General features: G+C 36.5%; 2 protein-coding genes across 2 annotated transcripts; one reads left to right on the top strand and one right to left on the bottom strand.

Moving 5' to 3' along the window:
- Nucleotides 1-3,888: 3,888 nt before the first annotated feature.
- On the top strand, nt 3,889-7,395 carry LOC119988414 (inositol-phosphate phosphatase-like). The gene is made up of 12 exons (XM_038833444.1): nt 3,889-4,045; nt 4,145-4,200; nt 4,291-4,341; nt 4,977-5,057; nt 5,176-5,279; nt 5,361-5,445; nt 5,939-5,993; nt 6,117-6,160; nt 6,544-6,612; nt 6,708-6,808; nt 6,899-6,955; nt 7,134-7,395. Exons 1-12 carry the CDS (start codon nt 4,033-4,035, stop codon nt 7,228-7,230), a joined length of 813 nt encoding a protein of 270 aa, XP_038689372.1. The 5' UTR covers nt 3,889-4,032; the 3' UTR covers nt 7,231-7,395.
- A 1,741-nt stretch (nt 7,396-9,136) lies between these two features.
- On the bottom strand, nt 9,137-10,848 carry LOC119990011 (cytochrome b561 and DOMON domain-containing protein At5g47530-like). Its single transcript, XM_038835818.1, has 3 exons — nt 10,104-10,848; nt 9,713-9,967; nt 9,137-9,618 (listed from the first exon to the last, which is right to left on the bottom strand). Exons 1-3 carry the CDS (start codon nt 10,707-10,709, stop codon nt 9,289-9,291), a joined length of 1,191 nt encoding a protein of 396 aa, XP_038691746.1. The 5' UTR covers nt 10,710-10,848; the 3' UTR covers nt 9,137-9,288.
- Between the last annotated feature and the right edge of the window lie 2,693 nt (nt 10,849-13,541).

Below are 13,541 nucleotides of genomic sequence, written 5' to 3'. Positions count from 1 at the left end.
AAGGTGGTTCCATCCGCGATGAAAGAGAAGAATATTCATGCCAATCAGTATAGGTCAAACATCCTAGGGATTATATCCCTAGTAAAGAGCCTTAATTTTAAGAGAATACATCGAAGGAGTCTTAAAAAGACTCCATTTTGGTGGATGTACAAAAGGTTTATGAAAGAAGATGAAATTGAAGTGAAGACTAGGAAACAAGATAAAGTGATAAGTGACATAATTTCTACATTTGACGAGAGCAAAGGACGTTTTGTGATGGGCAAGAAGAAGGTTCATTTAAGTGATAATGACATAACTCTGATTTTTGGAGTTGTCTCAGGACCAAAGACAATGAAAATTGGCAGGAACAAGAAGCCAATAAACAATTCATTTGTTGACAGAAGGTTTGTAGAAATAAAACACATGAAGGCAAGTAATATAAAGAATGCATTGACAGAAGCATTATATGGGGGAGGAGATAATGATGCTGATGATGTTGCGCGGTTGATGATGTTATACACATGTATAACGTTGTTCTTCTCAACGAGATCTGATAGTATCCCATGGGCATTCATCAAATATGTTGTTGACTTGGAAAATGTAAAAAGGTACAATTGGTCGAAGGCAATATCTGATAATTTGATGGAATCCATCAAAAAATACAGTAGAAGTCCTCACAAAGTTACCGGATGCGTGACTGTGATGTATGTAAGCAAATTAATATGTACTTAGTTGTTGGAAATATGTAAACTTGAACTGACAGAGTGTTATTATCTTATTATGCAGTATTGGTTTTGTGAGCACACAAATGTATTTACCCCAGTTCATTCAACCATGTTTCCAAGGTTGTTGAAATGGAACTTAAAAGGGTGGTCAAAAGATTTTAAGGCAAAACACATAAAGAATTTAACTGCTGATCAGGTATGTCATAAATACACATTTAATATAGATTATAACATGTTATGTGTGTGTTATGATTCTTCTCTGTTAAATAAGATTGATATTTTAGTGTTTGATGATTGTCAAGTAAAAAAGCATACATTTATTTTTATTACACATTATTATAACCTAAATAAACATTTTAATGTTTCTCAGGTTATTGATGGTATGTTAATTATGTCCGAAAAAGAAAAAACAGCACTAGAGAATGAACGTGCACTTTCTGATTCTGACACAGATGATGATAGTACAAGCTTGAGTTCATCCTCCAGTTCATCTAGCAGTGAATCATCAGAAAATGATTTAAATGACAATGACAGTGTCAAAGAGCATGGAGGTGAAGGATCAGTTGACACAAGCGGAAAGCTAAATGAAGCCATGTTAAGAATTAGCGTACTTGAAAAGGAGATTTATGATGCAAAGAAAGAGACCGAAGATTTGAAGCAAGAAAATTATGAAAAAGGCAAACAAATAGATGGTCTGCTTGCAGAGGTTGAATCATTACGGAGCTCTTTATTTAATGATAACATAGATGAGGGTAAACTTGTTGAAAATGACGAGGGCGTTCAAAGGGAAAATGAACCTAATGAGCAGACGACTAAGATCGAATCTATGTGTTTACTGGTAGATAAAGATCCAAATGCAATGGGTTTAGTGGTAGACGAACATGTTAATGTCAATGTCGTTGGTGGCAATGTTGGTTTGGCGGATGGTGGATATGATAATAAAGTTGAAGACAAGCAACATAAATGTGATACAAGCAATGTCATCAAAACTCCCTCGTCAATGGTCCGGGGTATAAAAGGGAAGACGCGTACCCAAATAGAAGACTCGGAGTTTGAGTATGCACATTATGAAAGGAGAAATAAAAAAAAAAAAGGCTAAGATTGGTGAGGTAATAGAAATTTGCAATGTGAGAATTGTGACTCTTGTTTGGCCTAATCCCTGCAATGTCATTTATCTCTAACTGTCTCTTCACGTGTAGATTAATCTCTCTATTGCAAGTAAAGAACCTAGAATGTGTAGGGCTCAGATTATGATTGTGCACATCATTAAATTGTGTAATCTCCCATTTCTCACATGCAGATAACCGAGCAACAAGTCTGGCCTTACAATCATTCTTGGAATTAGCCCGATGATTGACAAGATTTTTCGAATGGCTAATGTACTTATCAGACCGCCCACAGGAAAATATAAGATATCGATAGACGCCATTTGCATCCCTGGTTAATGATCTCCTCTTAATAGAGAATCCCTTAACTTGTCCATATGCCTTGTAATACTCAAACATTTCATCTGCAGATTGAAACAACATCCCAATAATCGGCACATTCGATCCAACACCATCTATTCTAGTATCAGTCGATCCCACATTGACCACAAAATCCGCATCATCCATATTCACACTAGACAGAAACAGTAATTGTATAATTAATAATCGTAAACATTAAACCAAGTAATACTTATTATATTCTGGCTACATGTGACATAAGTAATATGTAATAGGTAACCATTAGCGTGTTATAATATATCTGACATGTGTAATAAGATACCAATTGCATACTATCCCTGGTTGTGATGCTTGAAATATCATAAGGAAAAAATAGATGTAATTAACTGACATGAAAGTGTAATAAGTCACGAATCAGAAATATATTTCACCTATGACTATAAAGATTAAATCAAAACTGCCAAAGATTTTCACCACCAATATATAACAATGAACCATTCAGATTACAAAGATACCCACTATTTTAAAACTTTCATACCCACAGAACAAATAAAAATCGGGCATATGCAGGTATTCCGAGCTGATTCACTAATAAAAGACCGAGAAATAAAAACACACCTCTTAGATTAAGTGACTACTTGATCTCCTTTACTATGCCGAAAATATGGACACCAGATCTGGATCTCGTCAATATAAGCAGAAGTTGTTTGATAGAAAGAGAGCACTTGCAGCGGAACCGAAGAAAAAAGCAAGAAAATATCGAGACTGATGTTGGAGAGAGAAGATTTAGCTGAAATTATTAAAATAATGTAATGAAGATAAGCGGGAAAATAACGTGGGTTACAAAATAACACTACTTCTCACATCTGATGTGGCATGATGAGTTGTCTATCCACATCAGTTATGTATATTTATGTACAAGACTTTTACGTACATATATCTTTTTCCAAAAAATATATAAAGGAGAGAAACGGGAAACTTCTTAGTTCATCTTTAATAGTCTATGTGGCATTCTTAAGTAGTTAAGTGACATACCACCTCAACATGGACAAAAATTCTATGACTATGGACATATATAATTTTCGTTTTTTTTTTTAATAATAGCAACATCTCTGCATCTCAATCCCTCCCACACGTGTTAGAATTTACGGATATGCTTTTGAAGGTGTCAGAGGAAATTAAGGGCGTAGCTTCCTTTGCACAGCAAATCCAGAATGGTTCCAAGAGACGAAAGGTCGCACATTTCCTTGCTGCGCATAAACATGGGAATATACAATCGCATATTCCTCCTGGACATATAGGCATTTTTTATTTTTCCCAACTCGAAAATAAATGTCCAAGACACAGATTTTAAACTAGTTTATGTCCATCTTATTTTATTTTAATAAAATTGATCCAAAATTCTAAGTTCGTTATTTATGAAGCCAAATTTACTCAAGTTATGTTGAAAAATAAGAAATTCAAATCAAATAGGCTGATTTTCGTTAACAAGTTTTCCCTATAATATATATATATGTGTGTGTGTGTATTATTCTTTAAACTTTACTATGTGGCCACAGAATCAAAGAATTTATACTGCTGAAAGATGTTGTTATAAAGGGAATAAATCAATGAAGGGGCTGGTAAAAAATCCTTAAAGGATTAATTCGGAAATAATAGAGGTACGAATCCCATCAAATCAATATATATATATATATATATATATATGGGGGTCTGTATGAAACTATTAATGAGTAATTAATTGCTTCTTCGTGTTTGCTAGGTGAGAACCCCCTGAGACCCACAAATTCTTCTCGTTATCGCGAACATCACCAGCCATCTCCTCCGCTCCTCGTCTCGTCTCCTCTCACTCTTTTTCGTGGAAAGAAGCTATCTTTGGTGACATGGCGCACAATGGTATGTACCCAGCTAATCTCTCGTTTTTTTTTCCTTACTTAATTCGTATTTTCTACGTCGGATTTGATTGTCATTTGCTTAATTATGTTTGGGTTGCAGACTCGTTGTCTGCGTTCCTGGACGTGGCAGTTGATGCCGCGAAGAGAGCCGGCGAGGTCTGTTCTTTCTTTCTTATCTAATTTTATTTTGATTATTTCCATTGCCTGATCTTCTTAGTTCTTAATCTTCTGTTGTTTGATTACTAGGTAATTCGTAAAGGCTTTTATCAGACCAAACATGTTGAGCACAAAGGCGAGGTACCTCCTCTCTCTGTATAGAAGTCTTTCAGAATGATTTTATGGTTTTAGTTCCCATGGCAATCTGAATGTATACTGTAGAGTGAGGTGAAACTTGTTTTACAATGCTGTGAAACATTGCAGAGGAGTTAATGGGCTTTCTTAAAATAATAATTACTGAAGGAATCTCTGGAACTGAAGTTAATAGATTAAAATTTGTGGAGCACTTGGCGAGTAGAGGGCTCAAGAGCTATAGACTATGTGGGATTATAAGTTATAAATTATAAACATGGGATACAAGATGCCAATTTGCTTTCTCAGTTGGGTTATCAAAGGTAAAAATCAGAATTTGTACTTTGGAAGAGGTATAGGTCAATGTAATTGAGATCATCATTCGAGAGTTTATGGTCATCTAAGGTTCATTTATATGCAAAATCTCCACGAAATCAGAGGGGCAATCATTATCTATGATACGCATTATGGCTAATGATGTAGATGTTCTTTGATTAAGTGAAGATATGAATGTTTGAGAGGATAGTCTTCAGCATCTTCTCGTGTACTTTTTTGGTTATTTTCCTTTTCATATATATTGTTTTGTAAGTTTAGTTCTTGCTGAATCACCTTTTATGTGTGTTTATCATAATTCTCAATTGCAGGTGGATTTGGTAACAGAAACTGACAAGGCTTGTGAGGATCTCATATTTAATCATCTCAAGCAGCATTTCCCCTCACACAAGGTTGACTCCTATGCCCTCTCTGTTCCTTCCTGTGCTGAGTGAAATTTAGGTTGCCTCCTTGAAAGTACTGATTCTTTTTAAGTTTTTATCTTGAACTTCCTTCTTGTGTTAATCTTAGTTCATTGGGGAGGAAACTACTGCTGCTTTTGGGGTGACTGAGCTGACTGATGAACCTACCTGGATCGTTGATCCACTTGATGGAACAACTAACTTTGTGCATGGGTGACTCTTATTCATTATCTAATTTGTGAAATGAAACCATCTTTGTTATTGTTGTTCGTACAATTTAACGATTACTTATAGGTTCCCCTTTGTTTGCGTCTCCATTGGTCTTGCAATCAAGAAGGTGCCCACAGTGGGTGTTGTTTACAATCCAATAATGGAAGAGGTAAGATGTTTCACATATACTTATCGTATTCTTGAATGACCTAAAATAAGGGTGCACCTTGGTGCTGTAATAAAGTTGTTTCATTGCTACCTATTTGTCTGTCACTAGATTCAATCCACTAAAATATCCTCTCTGCCAATGTGAATATACTGCATACACTTGCCCTTTACGTACCTCGCAAGCACTGTTGACGCGTTGCACATTAGGTAGTGTTTTTTGTCAACAATAATGCATAACTGTAAATTGTTACAAAATATGCTATAAATCTGATCAGATTGGTTTATAGAATGCCTAATTGTTTTATGTGGTGTAACAAAGTACCTTCACTGCTTTCTATTAGCTTCATATGTTAGGACTATCCATTTGGAAATTTTGAAATAGTTCTACTGGTTGTCAATAATTGTTGGGCGATTGATATTTGTTGTCTCCAAAATTGTCTTTCAGCAAGTGATTTCTCTCAAAACAAAGCTTAACTTTTGCATTTAATGTGTAGCTTTTCACTGGCATTCTTGGAAAAGGTGCTTTCCTGAATGGTTCTCCAATAAAAGGTGATCTCATCTTTGTTTCTGATCTCTTTCCTTTTTCTTTTCCTTTTTTTTTTTTTTTTTTGTCCATTTAGCACCTCTTATAAATGTCTAGCAACTGCATGGTAATGTTTCACCATTTTGCAGTATCATCTCAAAATGAACTTGTGAAGTCTCTTCTTGCTACAGAGGTATATGAGCCTTTGATAGAATCTTTTTCATTTCTGCATTTTCTTTATCTGCTCATTTGCTGTTGGCCATTATTCTTGGTTGAATTTGACATGTTATGCTAGAAGCATAATTATTAATGTGTTCTAGAAGAGGGAAATGAGATGGGATCCATAAAGATTAGGTTTGTAGTCATACTTCTTAGTTTCTTTGTATTCAGAAAGCCTTGACAAGCAACCTTGTGCTTATGAGGAAGGCAGAGGTTCTCCAGGAAAGAGTTTTCAAATTTCATTTTCTCCAATTGCTAATAATCACCTTATACCTCATCATTTGCTAAAAGTGGCATGGTAAATTGACCTGTTTTCTGAGTTGAAAAGTGACAAATTTTAGCCTACTGGAATTGCAGGCTGGTACCAAACGTGATAAGTTAACCTTGGATTCCTTGACCAACAGAATTGAGAGCTTGCTTTTCAAGGTTATAGTTATACTAACCCTTGTGATGGAAGCTTTTAAGCTTTGGTAAAGTCTCTTTGCTTCTGTGAAACTCATCTCGGTTTCTCATGTTACCAGGTGAGATCCCTTCGTATGTCTGGCTCCTGTGCATTGAATCTTTGTGGAGTTGCATGTGGAAGGCTTGATTTATTTTACGAAACTGGATTTGGGGGTCCTTGGTATGTCTTTTTCTTTCTTAGTTATCTTCATTTTTGTTGATAGATATTAGTGAAGATTCAAACATAGCTGCTCTGCTGTCGTGTGTTCAGGGATGTGGCTGGTGGTGTTGTGATCGTCAAAGAAGCAGGAGGACTTGTTTTTGATCCGTAAGGGAAGACTGTAAACTCATGCATGCATTTACTAACGTTTCTCCTGTTGCAGACATACATTAGTCCCATCCTGTTGCGGAGAGCGTTAGTGCCATCCTGTTGTTGCAGACATGCATAGATCTCATTCGATCAATTTCGCAAGCATTAACATCTTGGTGATATTGTTCTGCGTCAGGTCTGGTGCTGATTTTGACATCTCGTCCCAGAGAGTTGCAGCTTCAAACCCTCTCTTGAAGGATGCATTTATTGAAGCTCTGCAGCAATCAGCGTGAAAGGCCCCCAAATTAACTCAGGAAAAAATATTACAAGTTACCCGCTCTTTATATCATTTAACCAGGCTATACTTGGTGCCAAAATGATTTGCAGTTGAGTTCAAACGAAGCTACAGCCAATATGCTCGATGATCTAAATTTCTGTTAGCTTTCCTTTTTGTACTTCCTATTGATGTTTTCCCCTGTTTTTGGGGCTAGTTAATGCTGTTATCAATAAAGATGCTGTGGTTGTCATGGAATTTATGCATCTTTTGAGATACAGCTTGAAAACGCATAAGGGTTCTTCTACTTTGATCTCGAAAGGAAGGAAGGTCTTCTTATGGGACCGATAATCTCGCTTAAAATGCCTTGGCTTGCTGCAACAATAGGAGGCGCCTTTCTTTTTCTTGTTTTTACCTTTGCTTTTTGGTAGGATGATTGATTCTCTTCTTATTTCCTTTTGAGGGCTTGGATAGAACGATTTCTTCTACTAAGAGGACCTTGGACTTTTCATCCAAGTTTCGAATACCATCTTCTTGCTTCCTATATTCCTCCTCAATTTGAATATGATTAATCAAATCTTTGAGAGAAATATTTATTTCTTATGTTTAAGGTATGCTTAACATTTTTCCTAGAAGGAAGCTTGTCTATAATAAAGGTCAACATGATGGTCTCACCCATATTTATATTATTTAAATTTAAATGTTGTAAAATCTTTTGGATCTCATAAAATTCCTCGATGATGTATTTTTGTTTATCTCCTTTGCAGTAGCATGGTGTTGATCGAACATGGAATTGAGAATATGTCCACGGCATATTAACTCATCATTCTTCCATATCTATTTTAAGCTACATGTAAAGATTCTCCCTCGAGTGCATTTGATTCAACAAGCTATCTATTTTATGCTACATGTAAAGATTCTCCCTCAAGTGCATTTGATTCAACAAGCTTTCGGTGTAGACAACAAGAAGTACACCACTTTCAAAGTTGCAAACAATAGGTGCATCTTTTTCTGCCAACATTTGAAGTTCGTGTTATTGAGTTGCTCCAATTTGACTTAATTGTCGATCTCCTTTATGTCGTCAAATCCATCGTAATTACCCTTAAGATTGTTGGAGAAAATGGGGATAATATCGGTGGAAAATAAATTTAGTGGAGATGAAGATTCAATGCACATTACAATGTTGCTCTACTAAAGAGTAAATTAGCCCTCCTCCCCCCGACAGTACAATGGATTATCAACTAATTTCCTTTAGGATACAACGAATCTTCATTTCATTTTCGATAACTTCACTTGCGCTTGTAGTATCGAAAGTGAAATCTTAAAAACTTGAAAAAACAATGATGTGAATCGAAATTTTAATGCTTGTACGGAACATAAAATTTTCATGATGCCTTTAAAGAGAAGTGTAGATAAAGAGATTGAATACTTGAGAGAGGGCTAGAATTCTTGTCAATTCTGTGTGTTGGTTGGCAAACCCATGAATTATATATAGTCAATGGTGCATCCATTTTGATGTGACACGACCCATTGTGAATACGATTCATGTCAATTCTAAAGAGTCACAACTCACACCCCTTTGGATGGGTTATGACCAATTATGAAGAAGGGTCATGTCCATCTGGATGGGTCACAACCCATTGCGTTCTCTGTCAGTGTTCATTGTATCTTACATCCTTATCTACACTCTACTCCTCCCTTTACTCAAAACTGAAATTCTTGGGGAAAAAAAAACTTCCTATTTTGAAAATATTCAACAAATATAGGAAAAGTTGGATTTATAAGAAGAGTAATCTATAATTAATAATTAATTTTACTTGTGACAAAATTAAGGTCTCTGTTTGTTTTCCTTTGTTGGTAGTTACTTCTCTGCCATTAAGGCCCAGACAATGCTGGCTTTGTATCTTCCAAACAGAAATAAGCGATTTATAAAGCCGGTTTAATTAGTCTACATTGTTTCTGTCAACAAAGTAATTAGTGTGATAATTAAACAAATACATAACAAATACCAATCAGACAAATGATCATCTGACTATATTCAACACCCTATTGACCCTCAATATCCTCATTGATCAAATCAACCCATCTCCACCTGCTGGTGCCTACCACCAAACATACTAGCCCCATTTGTTGCATTGTGTGTCATCTTTCCATCACTCTCTGACCTCTTCTTCTTCATGACTATATACCATGTGAAAGCTTCCAAAAACACAGCTTTTATGGCCAAAAGCACTATGAAAACAATGTAACCATTCTTCCATTTATTGTCGGGCTGTAATATATCAAATCCTTTGAATATGTTGATGACACTGAGGAGGATGACTAAGTAACCAACTGTGTGGTGGTAGATATTCCAGTAGAATCTGTACTTGTGTTCTGGCTTTGGCCTTAGAAGCAAAGCAAACACCTAAATGAAAAGGACAAACCAAAAAGTCTACTTAGTCAAAACACAACTGTTGAAAAATGTGCAAATGAGATTGAGGGATGAGAATTGAGAGTACCTGAAGTGTTCCAAGGCAGAATAGGAGGATCCCAATTGTTCTGTGAGGAGTTTGTTCAACACCAGGAGATTCACTGCCGAGTTTGAGACCGGTTGCCCATCCGGCAGTACCGATAATGTAGGCTGATGTTTGGCAACCAAGATGAAGATAAAACCATGCCGGGTCTGCAGATTTGAAGACCTTCAGGTATCTTGCAATCAAGGCACCAAGTGGCATCATTATACCCCAACCTACTGTGTTAAGTACTCCATGAATCTGGAAAATTTTCAATTCTAAATGCTGTTAGAATTCGGATTGCACATTGTATGAGCAGCAAAAACAGAGTCCACAAACAGAACATGCAGAAATGAAGTGAACAACTTATATGCGAAGATTTGATTGAATTACTCACATTTTTCTTCTTCTCTTTTGAATTCCCACCGGAAGTTTCCTCTCCTGAGAGAAGATTCAGGGTTCCTGACGACTGAATATTGTCCCCAGTAACTGAATGCCTAGCAGGAGCTCCAATAGGAGAAAGTGGACCATTTTGCCAAACCTGATTAACAGTCGTAGTATTTCCTGGTAGAACCAAAGTGGCATATATAATAATCTCATTATTGGCAAAAGTTGCAGATAATTCCGAAACTTGAAAGCTAAGCTTTCCTTCTTGAAGTGTAGTCTGATAAGTATCGACAGGAGCTGGATAAGCAGTCATGGTTCCATCGAGCTTCTGGTATGCAACAAGTGCTTGTGCACCAAGCATACCAGTTGAAGTTGGGTTTATAGCCCAAGCAACCCAGTCAGAGGAAGTGAGTCCTCCATGTCTATAGGCAATCTGGAGCTTCCCAGTTGAATTGTCATAGGTCCAATGGAGGAATGAGTTCAGGTAGGGAAGATCATTGCAAGAAGTGTATTTTATGTTGCTAGGGAAGGAATATTTGGCACATGTTTGAGCATTTGATGGCAAAAATAGCAAGGAGAGAGCAATGGAGAGACATAGCAAATAATGGTTTAACATGGTTGCACCCTATTCCCCTTCTCTTGGCTGCTTCTTCTGATGATGATCTTTTTTGCGTTGTAGAAGTAAATAATTCGATCTAATAGTACTTCTTGGGTATGTGTGTGAGAGAGAGAAAGTTTGAGGTTGATATATAAGAGAGGGTGGGGTTAGGTTTGTTGGGATGCAGGAGTTGTTTGGTTTAGTTTAATTTATATTGTTTTTTAGTATTATTTTAAAAAATTATTGAGATTTTATTATTAGTTTAATTTAGGCCTTTGTATTTGCATGCCAAGTCAAACCGAACCCCAAATCTTTTGCCTTGAGTAGGACCCGTTTTGCCACTTGGCAACCCCAAATTCAATCATTAGTGGGCCCTACAAGTCGGCCTTCTTCCTACCACCATCCATTGACGCCAACCCCAATATTCCTGCATTGCATTTGTCATTATGCTGGATCTTGTAAAATTCGTCAGTAACAATTTTGATTATTAATAAGATTTTATAATATATGATTAATGGAATAGTTATTAGTTAATGCAACAATAATAAGATGACAAGACTATAAGATCTCCGGCAGAGTCCGGTAATTGTTGTGACCAAATCAACAATAATAATATATTTTTGTTTGTTCTTATAATGTCTCACATGCATTTTCATGCAAAGCTACCAATCAATGGATCCAGGGGCGGCCCTGGGCCTGGGCGAGCTGGGCCGCCGCCCAGGGCCCCAATTTTTTAGGGCCCCAAATTTAAAAAATTTTAGTTATAGGATAGTTTATTTTAAAACTAATCTCAACCTACTTTAAAGCCCATAAATATCACTTATAAAGCTCAAAAAGAATTGAGAGTTAAAACAAACTAATAAAAGTGAGGGGCCCAACCCAATTAGAAAATAAGAAAGACCACTTAAGGTTTTAGACTCTTAAAAGTTAGATCAGCCCATAAAGAAACTAAGGAAAAAAAAAATCAAAAGCCTCTTCAAAAATCAAAAGACTTTTTAAAGTGTGACCCTTTTTATGATACTGATGGAAGAGATTTAACTTTAGAATCAAAAGTTTTGTGTAACATTTTACCTAAAGAAATAAAAAAGCCTATTTAAATACTAAATCATTTGCAAACAATGGGTGATGGTTTTCTAAATGTATGGATTGCATATAAAATATTGTTTCCAATAACAGTAGCATTCGTAGAGAGAAGTTTTTCAAAGTTAAAGTTGATAAAATCATATATTCGGTCCACCATGTCGTAAGAAAAGTTAAATGAGTTAGCTTTGTTGTATATTGAAAGTGATTTGATGAAAAAAGTTGATTATATTAAAGTAATTCAGGATTTTGCATATCAAAATGCTAGAAGAGTCATATTTAAGTTATTTTTTTTAGAATTAAACTTTTAAGAACGATATGATAATAACGAAAAAAAATTAAGGGGCCCCTTTTTTAAAGTTTGCCCAGGGCCCCCGTAAACTCAGGTACGCCACTGAATGGATCGCATGCCCGCCTGCCTGCGACTCCAAGGCAATGACGCTCTATTACATCTAATATTTGCATAATAACAAAGTTGGCCTATCACGAGACAATGTTCTGAAAGATCCACAAATGGCTCAAGTTTTAGAGCCCAACCCGACTCTGTTAATATATATAAATAATTTTAGTTCCTAACCATCTATAACGCGTTTTTTTAAGGATAACATTTTGTAGTAACTTTGCAGTTTAGTGTGTTACTGCAAGAGCAATGTTAAGATGGATGATCCCTGAGAAGGCAAAGCCATGTTGGCCCGATATATCTATGGGAATCGAACAACCTGAATCTGGAATTTTTAATAGGTGCGGCTCGGCTCGACTCTTTTATTTATCCTCTTAAATTTCGCAATGTGGATGAAGCCCAATGGAAACCAATTATAGCCCAACGCCCAATGAGTGTTACTTCAAAAGGCCCAATTCTTTTCTTATGATATGATGAAGTTTAAAAGGGATCCAAAAGCCGCGAGCCTTGGCCCTGTGCCTATTATAGACACTACAAGTCGAAAAAACTTTAGTCACACCCCTGCGTTTACTAAACACACCCCGACTCTCATTGACTTTGCATTTACCTTATGTTTTTTAAGGTCTTGGCTCATAACACCCCACCCCCAATGTCTTGAAAACAGAGGATAAAGACAAAGCTGGAGGCAAAGCTGGGAATGAAGGCAAAACTTATGGGTTGGAGATTGTAACTAGAATTGGGGGAATAAGCTGGAATTGAAGGCGCTGTTGGAGTTGGCGTCGGAGATTACGTTAGTCAGAGTTGTGACCATGACGGCGAGCTCTTGCTCGTTTGTGAGATATGACTTTTAGGATAGAGATAGAAGGCGCGTTTAGAATGAAATTGCTCTTTGCTTCTTCCCCTTGAGGTCTAAGATGGTTTGAATGTACAAGTTCTTAGAAAAAGGTGGATACTTTGAGGGGTTGCTAGTTGCTACAGGTTCAAATGAGTAGCCGAGGTTGATGGAGAACTGCAGAGGAGTATTACAGGAAGAGTTCTTCATGCACTTCTAAAATATCTAAGTTTTTTGGTATTTTCTGTTTATTTATAAAAATGTAAGATTTTATGGGTTACACTTAATAAGGGATGTGTTTTATAAACATTGGGGTGTGACTAGAGTTTTTTTCTAAAGGTCGGCCTAGTGGAGCCCTTTACTTCAACAACCGTGGACTTAATCCAAGTAAGTAGTTGTATAATGCATTGGTCCGCCAAACGGGTAGGTCCCAACAGAAAAAAGTGCATTGTTAAATGTTTACCACCTATTTGGAATCCTGTTAACTGGCCTATCTATCCCTATTCACCTGTAGGCATGTGGCCCATAAAGCCCCAAA

This window comes from Tripterygium wilfordii, chromosome 21 (genome assembly GCF_013401445.1).
Source record: "Tripterygium wilfordii isolate XIE 37 chromosome 21, ASM1340144v1, whole genome shotgun sequence".
Lineage (NCBI taxonomy): Eukaryota > Viridiplantae > Streptophyta > Magnoliopsida > Celastrales > Celastraceae > Tripterygium > Tripterygium wilfordii.
This window is presented reverse-complemented; position numbering and strand designations above follow the sequence as displayed.

What these genes read in the sequence shown, in the direction of transcription:
- LOC119988414 (XM_038833444.1), top strand. An exon ending in ACAACTAACTTTGTGCATGG is followed by an intron (nt 5,280 to 5,360) that starts GTGACTCTTATT and finishes GATTACTTATAG; the next exon opens with GTTCCCCTTTGTTTGCGTCT. An exon ending in GGAGGACTTGTTTTTGATCC is followed by an intron (nt 6,956 to 7,133) that starts GTAAGGGAAGAC and finishes GTTCTGCGTCAG; the next exon opens with GTCTGGTGCTGATTTTGACA.
- LOC119990011 (XM_038835818.1), bottom strand. Translation starts at nt 10,709, where the DNA reads ATGTTAAACCATTATTTGCTATGTCTCTCCATTGCTCTCTCCTTGCTA. An exon ending in CAAAAGAGAAGAAGAAAAAT is followed by an intron (nt 9,968 to 10,103) that starts GTGAGTAATTCA and finishes AAAATTTTCCAG; the next exon opens with ATTCATGGAGTACTTAACAC. An exon ending in TCTGCCTTGGAACACTTCAG is followed by an intron (nt 9,619 to 9,712) that starts GTACTCTCAATT and finishes CTTTTCATTTAG; the next exon opens with GTGTTTGCTTTGCTTCTAAG.